The 23,576-nt window shown below is 41.3% G+C and overlaps 1 protein-coding gene across 1 annotated transcript in view; it reads right to left on the reverse strand.

Moving 5' to 3' along the window:
- The window catches only part of st6galnac5a (ST6 (alpha-N-acetyl-neuraminyl-2,3-beta-galactosyl-1,3)-N-acetylgalactosaminide alpha-2,6-sialyltransferase 5a), a 45,679-nt gene that overhangs the window by 14,832 nt on the left and 7,271 nt on the right, over positions 1 to 23,576 (reverse strand). Inside the window, exon 3 of the mRNA XM_010741583.3 lies at positions 442 to 854. Within this exon, the coding sequence (XP_010739885.2) occupies positions 442 to 854 (413 nt within the window). The remainder of the gene's footprint in view (positions 1 to 441; positions 855 to 23,576) is intronic.

Below are 23,576 nucleotides of genomic sequence, written 5' to 3' on the forward strand. Positions count from 1 at the left end.
TGTGTCGGGTGCTTCGGCTTCCTCCCACAGTCCAAAGACATGCAGGTTCACTGGGGACTCTAAATTGCTCCTAGGTGTTAATGTGAATAGTTGTTTGTCTCTGTGGGTCAGCCATGTGATGAACTGGCAACTTGTCCAAGGTGTACGCCGCCTATCACCCAATGTCAGCAGGGATCGGCACCAGCCGCCTATGACCCTGATAAGCAGTTATGGAAAACAGATGAATGGATGGATGCATTGTCTAAAGCCCAAGGCGAAGCTGTCAAAGGGGATTTCATGTCTGACCAACAGTGTAAATTCAAAAGATACTCAGTTCACAATGACCTAAAACTAAAAAAATAGCAGCAAATTCTCACATTTAAACCAACAAATGTTTGGAATATATTTCTTATCTATTTATATGCTGACTTCCTGTACAATCACTGTGATTGTGACTCTCACCTGTCTTTGCCCGTCTCCTTCTTGAAGAGCTCGTCAAACTGCAGCATCTTCTGCCAGGAGATGATGTAGACTTTGAGTTTGGGCAGCACCTGATTCATCAGTCTCAGGTTGTTGTACACCAGGCCTTTCCCATCACGTCTCATGTAGCTGCTGGGGCCCCAGAAGATGAACACCGTGTCCTGGCTGGCGTTAAGCAGCTCGTGGCGACTCCTCAGGACCCTCTGCATGCTGGAGTGAGCGATGACACGCAGGGAGGTGCGGCGTCCGACGTCACGTGCGTAACCCCTGGCAGTGGGGGCGTCGTTCATGCGGATGACACACTCGGCCTGGTCGATCTCTTCACCCCGAGCGCCTCCGATGAGGTGACCTGAGCTGGTCACCAGGGCGCAGGTCTGGCAGTGCATCCTGAGAGGCTGATTGATGGAAGCAAGAAAGGAGAAAAACAACATGAAGTAAACATAGAAAAAAATCAAAATACATACTGTGCATCAAAATATTTGGCCTCCTCATTCCCTGTGGAAGCACCTGCAGCTCTGCCAACAGAATTTTTTCTGTTTTGCACCATATTTGTTGTTTTTTTTTTCTCCAGAAGTCAGAAAATGCTCTGAAAGTTCTGTTTAGCCCTGGTTTATACAAAAATATGCAAAGCAGACAGAAATGCACACCTCAGGGAACTTTGGTGAAAAGCTTCACTATGTGTTTGAGGCAGAAAATGCTTTGTTGACAAATGGGTAGCGACAGAGCCTGCTGGGGATATGTAGCTTGTCATATTGCTTTGCGATTGGTAGAAACCCCGAGGTCTTACAAAGGATTCACCTTAAATCCTTCTCCCACTCGCACACAACACAGGATTGTGTGTTTACCTCCAAAACAACAGTTCATACTGGATTCATCTCAGACCTGAAACTGAAGTATTTAGCATAGAATATAAGTGATAACACAGAACACACGATGGATATGTTTAATAAATATACACACAAATCCATGTTGTACTTCATCTTCACCAAGAGTGATTAACCACAACATGTTGGTGTTCAAATCAGGATGAAACCAATCAGAGAATGGGTTTAACGTGGTATACCTTTGCTTTATTTCATATACAAGCACCATTTATTAAATATTAATAAGGGACGACAGATTGTGATTTGCTTGTTTTTGGCTCTGCCAACACAAATACTTCCACAACTGGACTGGACCTTCACAGTTGCCAAGCAACACAGAAACATTCACCGACCACCAGCTTGTTAGCTACTTTGGACTGTGGACTGCAAAGGTCCACATGTTACTGCAGGTCAGATGCTTTGTATCATGTATGTAACCAGTAAAATAAGAGTCTGTTGACAGTCACTTTGGTGGAAATGTCAGTCCTTTTCTCGTCTTGATGTTCTGATAAAATCAAACATGTGACATGTTATATAACAATATTATCAGATGGTGGCCGCACTCTCTTCAGCATCAAACAAGAAGTAGGAAAAAAAACGGGTAGTTAACTTGAGTAACAATGGAAAAAAATACATTCATACACACAACAGATGGTTAATTAACTGTTACTTGAGTCAGTGTTTAATTCATCACATATCTGATCTACCAACCAGCATTCATTTTACTGAAGAGTCTTTCATTTTTGAAATGGTTTGCCTCATTCCTATGGACTGGAAAAGGACAGTCCATATATGATAAACTACAGCAGACATCCAAAGTAAGAGTTAAACTAATCATAACAGCACCTTGGGGGAGGTTAAGTGCCTTCTAGCTTCCTATGCAGACACATTCATCAGAAGTTATTTGATCAGTCAGGTACATTTTTCAGCAAATTTCTTATGAAGATGAATCGTCAACGGGCGGATTTATATCACTTGTTTTAGGAAAAATAAGCTAAGTTTTTGTCCCTTTTCCCCTCCAGTTATATTCAAACCACTAAAATATTGCAGCTCACTAAAAGACTAAAATCCAAAAATTTGGTACAATCTAAGACAGATGATGACCAGATGTTAGAAAAGCTGTAAGGCAGGGTAATACATGGATTTAGATTACTTATTCGGGACTAACTGTAACTGAAAAATGGACACGGATATGACTCCTGAATTGTTTATTTTCACATTTGCTTGCCAATTACTTATTTTGTGATGATAATACACTGTGTGGCTCCTGTTCGTTGATTTTCTTTATGCTTGGTTTAAATAAAAACAAACACCACGGCCATAAAAATGAACAAATAAATCTTTTTTCATGAACTGTCAAACACACGATTTAAGATGACCTGAAATCATTAGTCCGAATAAGAGAAGATTAATCAATTAGGTTCAGCAAAAATAAAAACAAATGTCTCATTCCAGCTCTTCATGTTAGCCTTCTACAGTATGCTGGTAAATTGAATATCTTTGGGTTTTTAGACTGTGGGCAGACAAATGAAGCAATTTCAATACGTCAACCGGAACAATTGTGATGGACATATTCAACTATTTTCTGACATTTGATAGACTAAATCAGTCAAACAGGAAAATAACTGACAAATGAATCAGTAATGAACAGATCTATTCCATCGGATGCACCAAGCATTTTGAAGATAAATCTATGGCTGCAACTATAAAAAAACATCTTCCTGCCTAATGTGCTGTTTTTCTTTCCTACACAGACCTCCAGTTGTGCCCTGTTGGTGTGCAGACACTCGAAGTGTTACATTTGTACATGTGTAGTTGTGGCCTCTTTTTCCCTATAGCATAACATAAATCATTAACATTAGATCTATTTGTGCACGTTAAGCTGCTCTACGTGTTGCTGGTGTCTTTGTGTGTGCATATATGAGGCTGCTATACATCTACTCTGTATGTGTGCACATGGGTGTGTCTTGGATTTTCCCTGCTTCCACACAGACCCCTGGACTGAAAATCAATGATATGCAAACCAGGTCTGCAGAGCCCTGTAATGGGCCCTGAAATATCTCCCCAGCAGAAATATGGTGGTTATTTACATTCTTATAGCCATGACAAATTTACATTTTCATGGAACTAACAAGAACAAACGATTACAGCTGGGTGTGTGTGTCATCATCATCCTCATCTGCAGACTTTGACTTAGTGGCAGATTACCAGAGGAGCAGGCTCATCTAGTTAATGAGACCTTACGGAGTAGTGGGATAAAGATAGAGAGGGAGAGAAAAGGGGAGAAAAAAAGAAAGAGGTGGGAAAGAGAAGGAGACAGAGAGAAGAAGGTGAGAAAGTGGTTACAACAAAGAAAAAGAGAAAGAGATATATAGAGGCAGTGAGAGCCACCGCGGTGCCATAGTGTTTGATGAAATGTTGAGCTAATGAGGTCCTGGCGGTCTACACCATCAACAGCAGCATCCATCCATTCCTCCCATCTCCCCCTGCCTTACCCGTTCCCACCTGGCAGCGCCTTGACAGCCAATCTGGCTGCAGAGCTGAGGCGCCAGTGGAGCAGGTCAGAAATCCCATTTTCACCCAGGGGCTTTTAAATGGCTCCACAGACCCCATTCTCTTTTCCTCTGTCTCATGGAGAATTTAAGTGGGCCTTTCTGGCCAGAATTGGCCTCTTCAGGGAGCTCGGTCAGGCTATTACCAAGAAATAGGCTGGATGGTCTGGACAAGGCTCTCCATTTCAGCCGGAATTACGTGACCCATCCACTGTGGTGGTTTGGGTTTGAGGTGAATTCAACCTCGACAAAACTGAAGTGAATATTGTGCTCCACTCAGCGACTGAGCGAATAAATAAATTCTTCATAATTAAAATATTTTTTTTGAAATCGCTGGCTTTGTTCTGAACAAAAAACACCTTTGATCATAATTCATTTAGAGCATCTAAACTCTGACTTTCAAAGTGTATTTTATCAGTGTCACCTGATCAAAGCCGCAATCAGAAATGTCATTACCCAAACTAAATCATTTATTATGATTATTATTTGGTTATCGTAGTGAAAGAATAAAAATAGAGAGAAGAGAGAAGATTTTCAGGGGCCGTTTGTACAAAACAAACACTTTCATTCAGCTCATTCCCCTTTTACAATAACAATGGAGCTGCACCAATGCATTTCGACTTTTCTGAGAAGCCATCCTTATTCTGGAGGCAATCTAACAATACAAAAGCCATTCCGGGAACCTTTCCATTGTTAAATTCAAAACGGAGCAGCATGAGTCCATGTTTCTTTAAACAAATTGTGAATTCCGGTTAGAAATGCATTTAAAAACATATGTCTGCTTTGGCAGGCGCTGTGTCCATTCCGCCATAGCAGATTCCCTGCTGAGATACCCCATTACAACACTACATTTTACTTCAAAAGTGTATGTTACGGCAAATATTCCTTCCTTGAATTCAGCTTTACCTTTTGAAACGCTACTATCTGACCTAATTGGCTCCAACATGTGCGGACAAATTAAAGCCATTGCAACCAGTATAAGATATCCTGTCCATGAAGAGAAATAATTCATTCAGCACCTATGTTTGGCTGCATAAACTGTATGTTTATATGACCATGATGTCAGCTGCTCATGAGTGACATAAACATTTGCACGCTGCAGGGACGATAAAGACCATCCATCTATTATTTAAGTGACTGTAGAGCTGTTACTATTATTCTAAATTAATCTGTCGATTACTTTTTAGAGAAGTTGAATAATCTTTAGGTCTCTAAATATCAAAGAAATCTAAAACAAATCATAGTTTCCTAGAAAAAGCCTCATTGGTCTCATGGTCCAAAAGCCAAAGAAATTCACTTTACTATCAAAGCAAACAGAAAGGCAGTAAATCCTCCAATTTGAGAAGCTGGACCCAGTAAGCTTACTACTTACTTATAGGCTCACAGAACGCCAAAATCATTTTTTATTTCTTAGTGCAATTTCCAGCCTAAGAGGGATGGAAGGTAACCTTGTCCCACTTGTGGAACACACCGGGAGCCTGTCCTGGTTTCATTAAGCCCATCCATCCTTCTACAGCGGCCTATTAAAAGTACAACAACACCAACCTGCAGACAGACAACAGCCAGTCAGATCTTTGCTCCACCTGCCAGAGTGACAACCCAGACAGCGAATGAGGAGGAGAAAGAGGAGGGGAGCCTGCCCTCCTCCTTCTCCTCTTTATTCTGTCGGCATCTGAACCCTCCCCTGCCTCCAGCGAGCCTGTCCCTCACAGGCCTGTAAGAAACCATCACTGCCAGCCCAAACCGCTCACCCTGCCTGACTTTCTGACCCAAGGAAAACATGGCTGTCAGAGCTGCGGGGTTTAACCTTGAGAGGCAGTGTGGTAGGAGGGGGGTAAAAGGAGGAGGCTGCTGGGTCCTAAACCACCTGGGGAGGCGGTATCCTTGAGAGCAGGAGGGAGACGGAGAGGGTAGGAGGGGGTTCTGGAGTCGGTTCGAGCCCAGAATAAACATACGGCTCACCAGTGAAAATGTGTCTCCGGTGTTAAGTCTGTTCCCGACATCATGTGTGAGTCAGACGCCTGCCATTACTGAATGGCATTTTAAGACCGTGTACAGGATGGAGTGATTAAAGACCAGGGAGGAATAAAGGCCTCAGAGGACTCAAATAATCACACATTATTACTTTGTGATTGTAGTTGGAAAAGATTGTGCAGTTCGTCTGGCTTCATTGACTTTGTAGTCAGCGCTCAGGGCTGTTCACTACCCATGGGTAACACAGGCAATAATTGGCGGCTAAAACTCACATGGGTCTTAAGGGGGCATGAAATCAGCTTTAATTCCTCACCCGACTCCCCGTCCTCCCCCAACTCAGCTCAGTCCCTTGGGAAAAAGACATACTTACTGCAGTGAACTATTACGCTTGACGTATGCTATACCCCCTCAGAGCCGAGAAATAGCATTTGAGTGTTGTTATAGATTTTGTGTGGCTGAATGTAGGAGGAAAGGGGGATTGAGCGAGGGCTTAGGGAGGATGTCGGGTATTCAAGGATGCGAAGGATATGGCCGGTAAATGTGGGTGTTGAGAGGCGGCAATCATCCAGCCCAGCAGGATGTCGTCTGGCTGTCTGGTATCGCCCGGAAATACAGAGCATTTTCAACCTCCTCCGAGCTGACCTTTAGGCTTGTCAAAGCCGCCTTTGTTTTTCTGTAGTGTCCTCAGAGATTGGACTTCTACCCACAGTTAGATATTAATGGTGGCTTGAGGCAAATGTGCTGTTGAAAGTGATTTAAAAAAGAAAATAAAAGGGCAAATTGTAACCTCATTATACATATAAATATCTTTTATTGCATCTTACGCTGCTCATGTGTTGCTCACTGGGCCGTGAATGCATCGTTTGTCCTTTATTGCCCACAAACCTGACTGATGGGTCACATTCTCCAGTGTCACATGAGTGAGGAAAAACAAAGCGAGTCTTGATCAGAAACAAACAGCCATTAGCCTATATTTATACTTGATGCAAGGGATTAACAGGAGACCCACCACAGATTCCCTACAGTGCAGTGTAGGTTTTTATTTATACATCACCCATTGATAGCACCAAATTAATTAGACAGTATGTACTGTATCTGATCTAGTCGTTAATTATACTCCCACAGTACCTGCGTTCACATTATTTCATTTAATTTGAGATAGGAGCGAGGGCTTTGCCTTGTTTCATTACTGAATGAGAATGTTCTGTGCGGCCACTGTGTTTATATTGAGTCACTCACAGTCAGGGTTGCATTGAGCAGAATGTCTGCAGTCAAAAGGCTTTTTTTATGCGTTTATTGAAAAGGAGCCTTTTTTTAAAAATAAAAAGTTTCAGATACTCAAAGAAGACATAAAGCCCATGCTGACCAATCACAGTTCTTGCTGTATGTACGGCATAACAAAATATATAGAAGTACAAATGAAGCTCATCTACAGCCATGTTAGCAGGTCTGTGGAACTGTGCTTTGTGCTAAATGCTCAAAACCACAAATGGCAACCTTAAAGTGACACTGCAGGAAAGGTCAGCGGATCACCAAAGTAATTCAGTATCCTCTGGGTACCAAAAAATATTTCACTGGATAAAAGTGGTGGGCCGACAATTGCTAACCTCGAGATACAAATGCCAAACACCAACAACGACTGCACCAGCAACAACAAATAAAACAACCAATATCATAAGAAAATCAACCAGGTGGAGCAGAGGACAGTCTAGTTGGGGAAAATGGTGCCACAGCTTTCTGGTAAAACCGGCCGCTTATAACAGCAAGGTTAACTTAAAACCAATTTCACTGGGATCAATCAAGTAGATATTTGCGATGCTAAGGGATTATTTCATCATTTAGTAAAATTGCCTGTGAAAAGGGGCAAAAAAAAGCTTTAAAAAAATCAGATAAAAGGGACAAAAATGCCCTAAAAAATAAGTTAATTTCTTAAGCTGATTCCTGCTGTGTGAGCCAACATGTGCAATTTATGATATGAGATGATGAAAAGAAGAAGAAGGAGGAGGAGGAGGAGGAGGGGGCGATGGAAGGAGAAATACAAGGATAAAGAAATAAAATGGATGGGCAGATTCATCCTCTTCTTCTGTCTGTCTCTCTGTTATGTGCATGTTGTCCTTGTCTTTGTCTTTGTCTTTCTCTGTGTTTGGTTATTTTCTATTTGTTTGAATGAATGCGCTTGAGCTTTGTCTCTGGTGTGTTTATCCTCTTTCCGGATTTCCTTGATGGACATGTGCTCAGGTCTGTAATCCATATTATTCATACCAGTACCAGTCAGAGTTTTGGACACACCTCAAGTTTTTCTTTATTTTTCTTGATGATGATGATGACAGTCCTGGCATTTTCTCAATCAGCTTCATGAGATTGTCACCTGGAATAATTTTCAGTTAACGAGTGTGCCTTGTCAAAAGTTAAATAGTGGAATCTTCTGCCTTCTGAATGCGTCTGATCCCATTAGTTTTTGTTCAGAGGTACAGTAAATAGCCCTATTTGACTACTGTAGTAATTCATATTATGGCAAGGACTGATCACCTAAGAGAAACCATCATTACTTGATGGACATGAAGACACGAAGGTCAGTCAATCCAGATATCTTCAAAAAAAAATTCAATGTGTCATCAACTCAAGTAAAAGCAAGCAAACCCGTCCAACTCTACGATGAAACTGGCTCTCATGAGGACTGCCCCAGGAAAGGAAGACCAAGACTTAGCTCTGCTGCAGAGTACAAGTTCATTAGACTCACCAGCCTCAGAAATCACCAATTAACGGCCCCTCAGAATAAAGCCTTGAAGCCTTGAAGCCTCTGCTTCACAGAGTTCAAGTAGTTCAAGTATCAAACACATCTCAGCATCAACTGTTCAGAGGAAGCCGCATGAATCTGGCCTTTATACACAACTGAGAGAGACCAACAAGAAGAAGAGAACTCAACATTAGACAGTGGAAATCTGTACTTTGTTCTGAGGGGTCCAAATTTCAGGTTTGGTGTTATCTGCATGTGTTGTTCCCACCGTGCAGCAAAGCTGTACTGTGTTCAAAATTCAAGGCAAACTTAAGCAGCATGGCTGCCATAGCATTCTGCCCAAAACTTGACAAAGACCCGAAACACACCTACAGGCTATATAAGGGCTATTTGCCCAAGAAGGAGAGTGATGGAGTGCTGCATCAGATGACCTGGCCTCCACAATCACCAGACCTGAACCCAGTTGAGATGGTTTGGGATTAGTTGGACTTTAGAGTAAAGGCAAAGGTGCCAAAAGTGCTCAGCATATGTGTGAACTTCTTAAAGGTTGTTCAAAACTATTCCAGGTGACAACCTTAGTATAAATTGCCTATATTTGACTTATTCTGTACACACAACATTTATTGCATTTGAACTATTTTTCCTCCTGAGTATTTCCTTATTTAGAGTTTAGGGATAGAGGATGTTGTATACTGTACCAATTATAAAGCTCCTTGAGGCACTTTTGTGATTTTTGTTGTTGCTCTATATAAATAAAACTGGGAAAGAATGACTGATGGACTGCAGAAACAAAACACCATTTAGACTTGATAGCAGCGAAGAGACAGTGGATGAGAGGGGCGGTGCAAGTGCAAGTGTACCAATTAGAGTAAAATCTCAACAGCAACAGCCGAGAGAAAAAAGTGAATTCAGTTATGGACGGTAAAGGCGCTCTACGTAGAGAAGAATCAGACCTGTTTCTATTGTGCTGACGAGCACTAGCACACAAACATCCCGGCAGGTTGAGTGCTGCAGGGCACAGTCGATGGAGGAAGGCTTATTTGGAGCTGTTTTTTCAACATGCTCATTTGACCAGTCATTAGAGAGAGCTGAGGTGAGGAACGAGCGCTGCTGAGGACTAATGAAGACGAGGAGGAGGGACGAGGAGGAGAGAGTGGATATCGTAACAGGGGCAATTAGGGATTCCAGCAGTCAGCAGTCGTACTCCAGGTTGACAGCTCCTGCTGCTCTGACGCTCTGGTCTTAATTAGGCCAGAGTTTTCAGCGAGCACCTTGAAACACAGACATGTTTGATGGAGGGCAATTATCTACTTCAGAAAGAAAAATAGCACCTGGCCTAAAAAGAGACGATGAAAGCGGAGAGTTTTTTTTTTTTTTTTTTTGTGACACGGCTGATGATCTTGTTGAAGGAGGACGGCTGGCGGAAACAAGAACAGATATCATCCACAGGATTTTAGTGGCTCTGATCTTCAAAAGCAAGCAGGAGTGTAAATAGGGATCTTTACTACGTGTGTGTGGCGGGGCGCAGAAAAAGACAGAAATTCAACACAGACAGCGCTGTGTTGTGAAGACTTAATGTGAGCCTGTGTGCACGTATTTGTGATCAAAGTAAAAAAGTGTACGACCATTAGAGAGGAAGTCTCTCTCGCTCTCACACACACACACACTACACACACACACGCAGGACAAAAAAAGCACAACTGTAAAATACATCTGACACTTTTGAACAAAAACTGCATCCTACGTACAAACTCATCCAGGATTTAGGCATCAGACCAGAAGCCTGACGAGAGGAAAGCTAAGACTGTTGTAGTCTGAGTGGGAGACAAAGAACTGATTAGGAATAAGTATAATTATGTGTAAATCAAAACAATGCAAAAACTATGCAGCTTTCAATGACAGGTCATAAAAACTTTCATCATTAAATGATGTCAGTTAGAAAGAGTTCCCACAGACAGATTCTTCGTCTTAAATCCACTTAACAGAGCAACACGGCGTTTTGAAATTCATCGTGTAGAACACAATGACACAAAGCATCTCCTCTCATAAAGTGACCTTTCTCTGAGCGTACCAAAGAAACCCTGTTCTTTACATCAATTGATCGGACAACAAAGAATGAACATCACTTTGGTTTACAGCTTGGAAACAAGCTTGTGGCCGTTTGTGGTTTTGCTACATGTATCAAATATCATTCAGCAGGAGGTAGTGGGGATAGACAGGAGCGAAGATACAGTACAAGAGTGGCGTACCCCTGTGATAGCTGTTGTAATAGACCCAGGCTACTGTAAATGATCAGTCATCACATGATTAAATAGACTTGACATTTGTCAACATGCATATTACCAGAGATGGTTTAGAACAGAGACGCTTCACTGAAGAATCACGTCCTGTATCTTTGTCATGCTGCCGCTCCCTTTTAGGAGAACGGCAGCATGTTCAGAGTTTATTGACTCTAATGGGAGAGCTCAGATTATGTGAGTGATTCTTTCTCTCCAGAATCACTGAAGTAAATAAGTTTTTCAGACAAATGAGGAGACAGGGGACTTTTAGGACTCGTCTCTGTCTCAGCAGCAACACACTCTCCTGAGAACTAGCAACAGATATCTTTTCTCTCCGTCGGAGATGAGGTGTTGGTCTAGTTTCACCCAAGATGATCTATAAGAACTGAACTAAAACTTAAACACAATCTGCTTTCACCACACAACGTTCACACTTCCAAATAACGACCACTTATGAGAGAGGAAGTGTAAACCGTCTCATATCATTGGCGAAAATTGTATCTTGTAACGTTATCTTCTGTTAAAAAATCATTAGACAGCAGTCATCATTGCATTTGTATATGACAAAACTATGAGAAATTATACTTTTAATCAATCAAATCTTTTTTTTCCTCCAGTTTATCCATAGTTCATGTAGAATAATTGCTTTGACACATTGCACTGCCCGCACGGTCTATATTTACACCCCTGCAGAGTTGCGTAACACTGAGACTGTCCTCACCACCTGTTTGTTAAATACTGTATATAAAAACAACTTGTGGTTACATTTTCCTGACAATAACATCTCTTGTGATATGCGTAGTAGGGCGATGAATCATCCAACCTTCAAAAAAGTTTGAAGAGAGCCACATTACACCTGCGAGTATTCACTCCGTCTCTTATTCGTTTTTGATTTTGATTGAAGCTCCACAAATATCGGACAAATATCCTGTCCCCAGACAACTCTGGCACACAAATCAAATCAAATCAGAGTTCATCTTTGTTTCACTTTGACTGTGCGGACGTGCAGTAGAAACACTGATGTAGTACTAGGTTTGGAAATGGAGTAGTCATAATTGTAACAACATGCAGTTTTGTACAATATCACTCTGACAGATAATAAACTGAATAGCTCTAATACGCTGCTTCCAGCCTGTGGTCGCCGTGCTCAATATTTACTTATTATCCACATCAGGACTGTGACATTATGTCTATTTTGGGGGGCGAGCAGTGGAGCAGAAAAGGACCAATAGTCCACATTGGTTTCTTTTAACTATAAAAACATCTTTGACAAAGAGTCATGGGATGATTGACAAGAGTGGAGAGAAAAATCAATTCTGAAGCACAAAAATCTGTTTCTTTTTCAGGCTTTTCTTTAATCTTTGAATGTTTGCTTACAAAATAATATAGTTTTACTTCTTGGCCTCTAAAAATGATGAAAGTGAAAGACAGAAATCCTCTTGTTGATCAAATGGCTCGCAACATCTCGCAAAAAGACACTGCTTCAATAAAAAGCGTTCACAAACCACTGCTTTTGAATATCACAATATATATATATCTAATAAAATCCTATTACGCGTTTTATGTCTTTAAAATTGACCACAACTTTGTAGCATCATCCCTATGACACGGTCTCAACAAAAATGTGACCACAGTGCTACAGGACATTTTAATATTTCGTTTGCATAATTTTGTCTTGTCCTGCACTAAAGCTTCATTTATGTCTCACACTCTACTCCCTTGCACTTCCTCCCCAATCAAAAATGCCCTTGCACACCAAACCCCAAACACCTCTGTAGCTCATGTGCAGGCCAACTCTGCCCTGAAGGCAGGACTCTGTGTCATTACACCTTAACTCTCCTCACCACCTGCACGGAAAAAAGTAAAAAGAAGAACATTCCATCTTGCTTTGTTTCTCTCTCCCTCTTCTCTCGCAGACAAAATGTGAGCTTCCTCCTTTTTCCTCACCTCGTCTGCTGTGGGTGAACCAAAGAGGCGAACACTTGCTGTGGGTTTCTATTAGTATGAGCTCCTGGAAAGACTGGACCCAGGCAGCCCGACGTGTCAAGCCAGTGGGAGAGTGTGGAGAGAATCGGGTTGCGCCTTGTTACAACACACACTCCTTCGGCTTAATTGGCTCCATATGAGGCTACTAGCCGCTGGTGCAGACTGTACAATGATGCAGCCATTGCTTGTCCCTATAACCTCTACCCAGATAGAGGAGGAGAGAGTCACTGCTGTGAAAACCACACAGACACATCCCTGTAGGAATGACTGCCTTGGCATGAATACAAAAGATGAGGTGCAATTTACCAGGTCAAAGAATCTCTCCCTCTCTCCGTCTTTTTGCTCTGAAATTGCAGAAGGAGGTGGCGAGCGGAAAAGACAGAGGAGGAAAAAAGCCAGGAGGAAATGACAGAGGGACATTAGGAAGAAAGGGGGAGGCAGAAAGATGTGAGGGGGGAGGGGGGGGGGGCAGTGTGACAGACATAGGCGGGTTGAGGAGGGGAGGAAAATAAAAGGCAATCTGATAGATGAAAAAGAGGAGCAAGAAAAAGGAGTGGCTGTCAGAGAAAGAAGCACTTTGGAGACCAGAAAATGTAGGGCAGGGCTTTCAGAGAGACACGGAGGGGATTTCAGAGGCATCCTTTGATGAGTGAAAGTTAGAAATGCACACTCACTTACTTCACAGCCGTCGTAGTTATGACATCTGATAAGGTCATTATGCGAGAATGAAGCGGCAGCCCTGCAAACATCATTAAAACATCTGCAGGATTCACTCTTCTGAGCGCACCCAGACACCTGAAGTCAATTCTGCGTTTGCGAGTGAACTCACGACCGACCAACATCATCACACCATTTATTGATGTGCTGGACTGATATGTTCCCATAATCCTCTCAGATCGTTGGGGATGATGGGCATAGTTCCCCATCTCCCAGCGCAGCACGGTAAACAATGGAGTGAATCGATAACGAGAAGATGATCTCGTTAAGAGAAGTTTGGTGAGTGTAATGACTTGCAGGAGACGTGTGAGCACAAGGTGTGTGCCGCTACTTCATGTTCACATCACGTCCACCCCTGGACTGCAAAAGTCCCTTTTCTACACAAGATACGGCGAGTCGAAAATGCAACTGAAAGATAAAAGGTGCAATATAATCCTAGCGTGAAGTCAAATATATGCATGGGTTGGGACAGCGGGAAGAAATTTGAATACGGCACTCAGTCGAACTGTTAAGCGTCAAACTCAAGATGACAAGTTTGTTGTGAACAAGGGCAAACAGGCAATTTCACACCAACGCAAAAAAAAACTTCTTCCAATCTGGAGACTGGCTGTTAAATCTTGGAGTGTGAGTGTAATAAATCGTGTCGAGCTCAATCCCAAAGGAGCAATTACTGTTGTGTTCTCGCAATATAACAACCAGCTCAAGAAAAAAACAAAAAGAAGACATCAATAAATACATCGCCAATACTACAGTCCCAGTGAGAGGGAAAGCTCTGCTTCCATCTGAAAACATTTCCAATACTAAATATTCTAGTTGGAGTGTGTCCATTATGTGCTGGAACAAAGGATAATGAGACAGTAACCAAAAAGGGTGTGTGTGTGTGTGTGTGTGTGTGTGTGTGTGTGTGTGTGTGTGTGTGTGTGTGTGTGTGTGTGCACATGAGTATAAAACACCAGCTGCCAGTGACAACAGTCGTCAAGCAGGAAGAATCTCCTGGGAGGCGACAGATTTCATTTTGGCAAGCAAGACACGTGAGCGTCTTTCAGTCTCTCTGCTCATGTGCATGTATGAGTCTACAGAGGTGGAAAGTAACTAATTACATTCATTCAAGTACTTAAGTAGAGTAAGTAAAGTACTAGTATTTTAAGCTCATTAATATTTATACTACATTTATCTGACAGCTGTAGTTACTGTTAAAAATTCACAAAAACGCACACAATAACATGAAGGCAGTGTCCTCCAGGGTCTCCTTCTTATGTTTCACGATCCTGTTGTTATGCATTCATAGTAAGTACAAAATCTTGAATGAAAATTCTGCAGATTCGGGGGGAAAAAAAGGGGGCATAAAAAAAGTTTTTATGCAAAAAAAAGTTGGCATATCCATAAAAACAAAAGGCAAAAAAAAGAAAATAGAAACAAAACAAATCAGGACGTAAGAGACGAAAAATGGCAGAAGATCTGAGGAGTGGTGAGGAGACACGAAGCAAACATAAATGCAGTATTTACATCATGTTTTTCCATCGTTTGACTCAAGCTCTTATTTTTCAAAGATTCTTTTTTCTACATTTCTGAAGAGAGAGAGAGCGGGACTGACACGCAGCAAAGGCCAGTAAGGACTTTGATACGCAGTATGCCCAACCAGCTGAACCACCAGGGCACCCAGAGTGCTTTCAATTAAGCCATCTCCCAGTGTCTTCTTCTCATTCTGCAGCGGTTTAATGACACCTGACTAGAAAATTGGTGCCACTTGTTAATACGTCCGTCTTTTGATATTCATGTAGTGGATGGATTTTATTTTTTATTTTTTTAGACTTTCTGGAAGTTCAGTTAAAATTGGATGGAAACTTGACTAATGAGTAATTAGCTGCCAAAAAAAATCACGTTCCCATCTAAACATCTCAAAGTTGTTTCAAAGTCAAAGAGGTGAAATAAAAATATGCAATATTTCACAAAAAGCACACAAAAGAAAAAGTCCAAAAATGAGTAAAAATGTATCTTCTCTCTTTCTTCTTTCCAATGATTGTTTGTCATCTCACAACCCTTCACATGTATCTTGTGACCCTCGCTGAATTGGTCCTTGGTTTTTTTATGCACTGAATTGCATTTATGTATTATATATTTTTGCAAAATTCAAGTCATTGTTGTCTACTTTTTACTTTTTGCTCTGTGAAGCACTTCACGATGCATGTTTGCACGAGCTCCTCTGCATGAAAACATTCATGATGTGACCAAGTGAAACTCAGAAGACGGCTTGTTTATGAGACACAGACCTTTAATAGGAAAATGCTAATAAAATGAATCACGATGCTAATGTTTATTGCTAATGTGATGCCTATTCATTTACATAATGGACACACCTGAGATGCAATAATAGCCAAACTGGTGATTAGGAACATGCAAATGAACGAGTTACATTCACACAGTGAAAGAAATAGTTCCTTCCAGCAGCTCTGAAGCTGACTCACATCAGTAAAAAGCTGTTTGGAGGTTGCTGTTTTTTTTTTTTCGTCTCGGTTTTTTACCAAGGTGATGAGCCTCATTAATCTAATCCTGAGTGTATTCTGCCTACCAGGAATTCAGAAAAGCACAAACCATGCACACATGCATGGTTACAGCCTTCTGTCTGGGAGGTGCTCTCTAATGAGCCCTGATCAGCGATTTTCTCGACTTTAAAAGGAAAGGTGAGCGCCACACAGACACAGCGGTGAAAGACGAAGTAGTAACATCCTGCTCTTCAAAGTATTATCATCAAATTGTACTTAAAGTATAAGCACTTACTTTGCAGAAAATTGTCCCCTGTTGGTGATGCATTATAACATTATTAATACTGATCCATCCATTTGTAAGGAGCTTCTTTTTATACACCATCTGGGAGTTTAATCTAGTGGTTCCCAACAGTGGTGTAGTGGTGCTTGAAGAAGTGGGTACATTTCCTCGTAAAGCCGCCCATCAGTAAACGGTCTGTGTTGTAAACAGCATCATGTTAGAATAGTCTTGCATAATTAGCCAGTAGTATTTCCACATTGTCACTTGACTTCAGGGAGTAAACATCATGAAATCAGTGTCAGCCGCAGAGGAGGTGCAGATTTGGCAATAAATACTGACCTCACCAACGTGTCAGACAACTACATTCAAATATTCCTAACTCTGTCTATGCATGAAATCAGCTTGCAGAACATTATTGAGTGATGTGCATCAGATGGGCTTTAGAAGTGGATAGAATGATGAATATACCCTGCACTACATCACTTGTTCCCATCATAGGGTCTATCCCCCTTCGCAATAAATAAATACATTTGACGGTTTATGAGAGGATTAATAGTCGACTAGGGAAGAAGAACAAAGTTTAGCTACACAGATCTGTATTCATTTGGACTTTACTTAAAATATTTGCTTCTTAGTAAAATATTGGATCTTTGTGTTTGTTTGAGCCTTGAACAAGTATTTAGTCTGAGAAGTTTAGAGGAAATGATTCTGCTAACTTGTGATTACATTGCATTGCATTTTGTAAGCTTATCCAAACTTTTATTGTAAACTTTTAAAGCATTACTGTAACTTTTCTACCATAATATATCAGGTTTAAATCATTTAATGTTACGCTTTACGGCACTAAAATCACACACCACCAACTAGTTCGATGATTTCATTGAAGCTGGATCATATTTTATGGAGAAAATGTTTTCTGGTTTCCCTCTGATGTCCTCCGGCTGTTCCACCTCAACTCTCTCTGATTTACAGAGTTTCATGATGGACTGCTGTTAGCTCAGTTTGTTAGCCGGGCTGCCCGGACTGTGAGCTCAAAACACCAGGGGAGTGTTAATGTTTGTACCACTGGGAAGAGGAGTTTTTTTTAGGCCTGGGACGTGGGTGAATACGGGGAGCGGAGCCAGTGTCGTGCCAGAACTGGAGCTGGGTAATGTAACAGTGCTCAGCACATAATGACAGAGGAGAAAAAACAAAGGAAACGTTGATGGAAGAAGCTGAGAAGAAAAAAATAGAGTGAGCAAGCCCCCAGACAAGAGTAAATCTGGGACTGACTTTTGGTCGTTGGCGAGAGCTTTGTGAAATAAAAGTCTGAAAGACTTCACAGACTCTGAGCTGGGCTGACTGCTGTTGGAGTACTAAGTTATTAAAGCTGGCTGTTATGTCTTATTTGCTGACTGTTAGTAAAGTTGTCAGCTTGCTAGTTTTTGATCATAAGCAATGTAATCATAACAAATACACATGTACAGCTGTCTATATTTACAACAGTGGTATTGCACTTAATCTGAAAAAGTAGTACTAACCACAGCTGTCAGATGAATAAAGTACTTAAAAAGTATTAAAGTAAAAAATGTTTCTGTGAACTGTAGTGAAGTTAAAGGGTATGAAGCACATCCGTCAACTCTGTGGCTGAGGGTTGTAACAGAGTGTAAGAAGCATTAAAACTGATATTAATGCCTGTGCAGTTGATGCTATGCCTCTCCGTTATTAGTGAGTTAGTTAGTTAGTCATATGATGCTACCATCATCATCAAGGCTTTCGTTGTATTATTAATGAGATGATGATGGAGGGCGGAATTAACACTGATTACAAGCCGAGGAAATGGAGTCATCCTCAGCTCATAAATAGACAGATAATCTTTCTCTGCATCTGTTGATTATATTAGCTCTAGCCAGCTGTCTTTGTATCATTCTTCTATGGTGTAAAAATGACAATTAAGAACGTTATCAACATGTATATTTTTTATACCAAATCTTTCTTCAGAAGCTCAGTTGATGTTCTGACACTTAACTTTGTTGAATTTCAAAGCATCAACTCTGATCTTGGAGGAAATTTGGGTATGTGGGGACCACGTCTGAACTTCTATTAACCAAAGCAGAGCGCTTCGATTTGAAGGATAAACTGAAGAACTGAAGGAAAAGAAGGGCTGAACTTCACTCAAAGCTCCATTTGGTTATCTGGACTGCTAGTAGCTGCAGTGTGAGACGAGTCAGACGTTTCAAAAGTCAAACTACTCAAGTGCTGCACCAAATGTTTCATAAGGAAATTCTTTCAATTTTTATTAGATTGTTTTATATCACTGGCCAACAATGCATTTCATTTATTTAATTACAAAAAGTTAGAGAAACATTTTAAAAAGTAACTTCCTTGCTGGCTCCCAACTTGATTTTGGGCTTATTATCTAAAAGAAAAGGCATCCATTGATTCTACAAAGAAGCTGTCAGGCTATAATTTGGTCTATTTGTTGTTTGTTCAGGGCTAGGTTAATTGTGGTCGGCAGAAGCTGAGCACAGAATAAGGACTCAAGCAACAACAATTTTCTGCAGCCCTGAATCACCTGTTGAAGGCTTTTCGTCACAGATTATAATCAGCACCAGAACTGTACTGGAAGTGTTGTTTTTAGTTACTGTAGTTACTGTATGTGTCCTCTGACAGTCTTTTGTGGTTCTAATGAGAAACAAAATAACTGTTTTCATGAAATCTTTAACATGATTTAATTTAATTAACCACAGAAGAGTTGCAAAGTGGAAGGAAGTAAAAGTCCAGTTCATTTCCCATTCAACAGACAAGTTACTCACAGTTGGAGCTCTTCCACAGCTTGGATCAGCATTTAACTCTTCATGTGTGGATCATCAGTTCAAAAGATGAGCAACTATGCTTGAGATATCTGGTTCTTTCATAAAAAGTTAAAAACTCCCAATGTGCATTTTGGTTTAAAACAACCAATCAGAGTGTGTGACTAAAGCAACTATAGATGTTCAGAAACAAAGCGCTGAGTCGTGGCTCCTTCTCCTCTGAGTATATTGTAGAAACAGCTACCAGCTACTTGTCCCACTTCTCATGTCTACTGCATATCATATCTTTTTATCTGCCTGAAACTGCAAGGTTTTGATAAGACTGTGTTGAGGGTTAGACCACATCCACTACACCCTGTTCCTCTCCATCTAAAATCGATTTAGCCATACTGACAATCATGGAAACTTCCACTGTTGACCTAAATGTCAGTGTGACCTACTTGCGACTACTGAAGCTTGTCCAAGATCTCAATAAAGTTCAGATCAGAGGCGAACACTGCGATGTATACTAACTCCTCTCAGTTATCTCAGAGGTTTTGTGTCTACAGGCTTAAATACTTTTCTCACAGGTGTTGTTTGGAGAGCTGTAAAGCGCTCAAGTTGCTCCAATTTTCCTGACTTTCTGGAACAAAACAAACCAACAGTCACACTGGGGTTCCACAATGATCGACAAGATGTGAACAAGTGTGGAAACAGGCAGAGCTGTAAGGACAAATTCTGTCCTCCACACTAAATTACTACTCGCTCTTCTGTCCACATTTACTGGAGAACTACACTAACACCTCTGGCCCGGCAGCAATGGAGACAGTGTGCAATCAAAGAAGTGACAAAACAACAAGGAAACATTTCTGCAGACTGATGACTGACTCTGCCCTTTTCTCCACTTCATGTTTTTGAATCACAGTGGCACAGCTAGTATTCATTTACACGTAGCACGCTCCATCTCCATCTCCTGGTGTGTAATGAAGTATTTTATTCTGAAGCCTGTTTATTGATCTATTGTACCAACAAATACTTGGCTTTTATTTTCCCTACCTTGAAATGAGGACCAGCTTTCTGCAGGATTTTCAAAGGTAGAATCTGTGATAACAAAGACGTGGGTGTCAAAGTAAAAGTGCAATACATGGACACTATTTACAAATCTGAACTTTTTCCTAATGACTAGAAAATGGAAGATTCTTCAAAATGCTCTCATGTATTAGGACTTGATACTCAAAAATTTTTATTTAATGGATACAGTGACATCCTGGCATTGCAGAGTATTTTAATCCTCATACAACTGTAAAGAATTATAAAGCCGTGACAGCTCACAATTCACTAACATCCCACACGACATAAAAGCTGCATTAGGCCCCATTTTCACTGTTCATTTTAATCATACTATATCCAGATGAAATCCAGGCGCGGGTTAACTCTCTTTCATTTACATGTGTAGCTACACATATCGTATCCGTAAAGCAGATTACAAATCTGATTACAATCCGTCTCGGTGTTCCAGGCCTACATGCAAATTAGGGTCAGCTGCAGTCCAGAGGGTGGTGGTAATTCACTTGATGCCGTGATGTAGCAGCTTTGATACAAAAACTAAAGGCTGCAAGAGCATGGTGTGCTTTTCTAGAGCCCCTTTTTACTCATTGGTTTGAGTGGTTTGAGCGCAACTTTAGCTGATATTATCATAGATTACTTTTAGAAGGTCTCACTGACATGGCTACTTGAGTAGATTTGCATCTTGAAGAGACATTGTGTATGCATTTACACCTTACATTTGCACCCCATCACCTGCCAAGGTGGTTTGAGCAATCAGTTTTTAAGTCACTCTTAAATACGTCCCGGATGAATTTAAACTTTTAAAGCTTTGATATGTGATTTACCCAACATGCACTAAGTTGCTAGGTGTATATGGAGTATTTGTAATGTTGTCAGTCCACCGCAAGTCTCCAGAGCAGTTTAAATACTCCTTGGCAAAAATCCAACCTGTCTCTGAGAACAATTCCTCTGAAACATAATCCATTGTTTGGTTGCTTTGATGGGAGGTCATGGGCGACAGTGCTGTCTAAAATGTCACACTAAAAAGATCAGATCTATATGATTTACACGATCTTCCAGGTCAGTAAACTATTCAGTGAACCCTCATTCCCCTTGTGGAAACATCTGCATTTGTCTCTACACTCATTTATTTTTTAAATTTGCTTAGGTTTGTGTGTACATTTTTTTGTGTTTCAGCACCATCGTCTGAAATTGTTCAGACCATCTACTACAGCATCTGCTTTACACTACAGAGACATGGGGTCCCATGAAAAACCCTAGGGTTGATACAACCTGAATTAATGTGAGCATTGTGAGTCCCTCAAGCAGAGAGGAAGGAAAAAGAGGCGGAAGCATCTCTGTATGAAAAATGCTTACTCCTCAGTAGCAATGAAGGTACAATCAGTAGGCCCGTCAGCGAGAGCACAGGGGCAAAAAACCTCAGATTGAACAACCTTGACAACATCTCCTCAGTGTGGGAGGAGGTCGCCATATACATCAAAGTGCACTCTGTAATTGGGACTGTTTCGACTGAAGGCAGACATCATGGGGGCAACAATTTAATGTCACATCAGCAAAACACTGCAAGGCTGTTTCTTCGCTGTTGTTTTGGCCATAAATCTCACTGTTTTGGCAAACTCCAGGTCTCCATAATTAATAACCTGGGTATCCAATATGTTTCTAATCTTGCAGGGGAGCAGTGGGGTGTTGGTGGGACGCTCATGGCTTAAAGAAAGAGATTACGTAAAATACAAGTAACAGTTTCATCATCCCTCTCTCCCACCATAGAGGACATGCTCATTAATCACGCCTAAAGAGCTGAGTAATGTTGCTGGCCTTGTGTGTCAGCGGAGTCAGAGGAAGGGAAAGCAAAGAAATTGGTCTTTATTGCAATGGTTCCTGCCAGGCATCTCATTGCATTCCCTCTCAATGATAGTGGAAGGCGACAATAGTCTCATCATTTATCTCCCGATGTTATGCCAAAAGGTATCTTCCATTTATCATAATTTAACCTTTTCAGATCCTTCACAGGTCTCTCGGGGGCCAAACAAGGAGAGCACTCCACAGGCTACAGCTTACCAAGCACCAAAGGTTAAGACACGGACAAGCATGAAATCACCTTTCAGCTTACGACACATGACTCCAGAAATTTACCTCCACTTCCTTTAGGTTGAAACTATATGACTTCACCAGTGATTCCCTAACCACAAAATGCCAAAAGGCACCGAGTGTGAGATGACTCCGTTGGGGGACTCCTTATCAGGAGGCAGCGCCTCCCTACCCCTCCCCATCTTCATCCATAATTGCTTTCCAGGCCTGCATTGGAAAGAGCCTGAAGCTCTGTTATGTTTGGAGGGAGCAGAATGCACTGGAGATAAGTTAAAATCCAAAACTATGCCCCAATTGGGACCACTGTGGCATAACGAAACCCCTATTCTTTTCTTTTCAGCCCAAACTGAGCAGTTTTAGTATTCTAACAAGGTTTCTGCATAAAAATAGCGGTTATCTGTCCGTAATGTTTCGTGCAGTTTGTGTTGTAATTTAAAACTCAAAATGGTACAAAATACAAAGGCAGACCATGCACTCAAATGGACAGGTTTATGCACGCACACACACACACACACACACACACTCAGACCTGCAGACTTCACAAACACTGTTAGTTCGCATAAAATGACTATGGCCATAATGGTCTAATTGGAAAGTTTTCTGACTCACTATCCAGCTGGCTGATTGCATAGCAAAATCCTAATGAACGGTGAAATATGGCTTTGTTGCTCAGAGAAAACCATGGAAGATGTGCCTGTCTAAGATGAAATATTAAACATCTCACTTCTCCAGCTGTCACTAAAGCTGTGGTTGGGTGACGGATGCCTTGTCATGTCTCCTTGGCACAGATGGCTTCGTTCTCCTGGGCTCATGCCTTCAGGCAAAGTGTACCTAGTCAGGATTCCCAACACAGATACGTCTAACACCGACTGTCCAGAGTTTGTGCAGAAGAATCTGCTTTATAGATCTCTGGTACTATCTCAGTAGGATTATCTGCAGCTGCACAACAGCTCAGGGCTTCTTTTTTTTTGCCATGTAAGGAGTGTGGTTGGAGAGGTGACAATGTGGGTTCATCAATTGGAATGGTCAGTCTGTCCAAAATTTTGAGATATCTCAAAAATAATTGCATGGATTGTCATGAAACTTTGGGCAAATATTTATCATCTCCAGAGGCAGAGATGCAGGCTTTTTATTTAGCGCCACCAGCAGGTCAACATCCACCAAGAAGAACAGCAAAAAATTTGGTTCAGACCTTAAGTGTCCCCAAGAGATGAATCCTAATGTCATTGGGGGTCCCTTGACTTTTCCTCTGGCACCGCCATGAGGGTTGACATTCGTCTTTCTTGTATGAAAAGTCTTAACAGCTATTGGATTGA

Source organism: Larimichthys crocea, chromosome II (genome assembly GCF_000972845.2).
Source record: "Larimichthys crocea isolate SSNF chromosome II, L_crocea_2.0, whole genome shotgun sequence".
Classification (NCBI taxonomy): Eukaryota; Metazoa; Chordata; class Actinopteri; family Sciaenidae; genus Larimichthys; species Larimichthys crocea.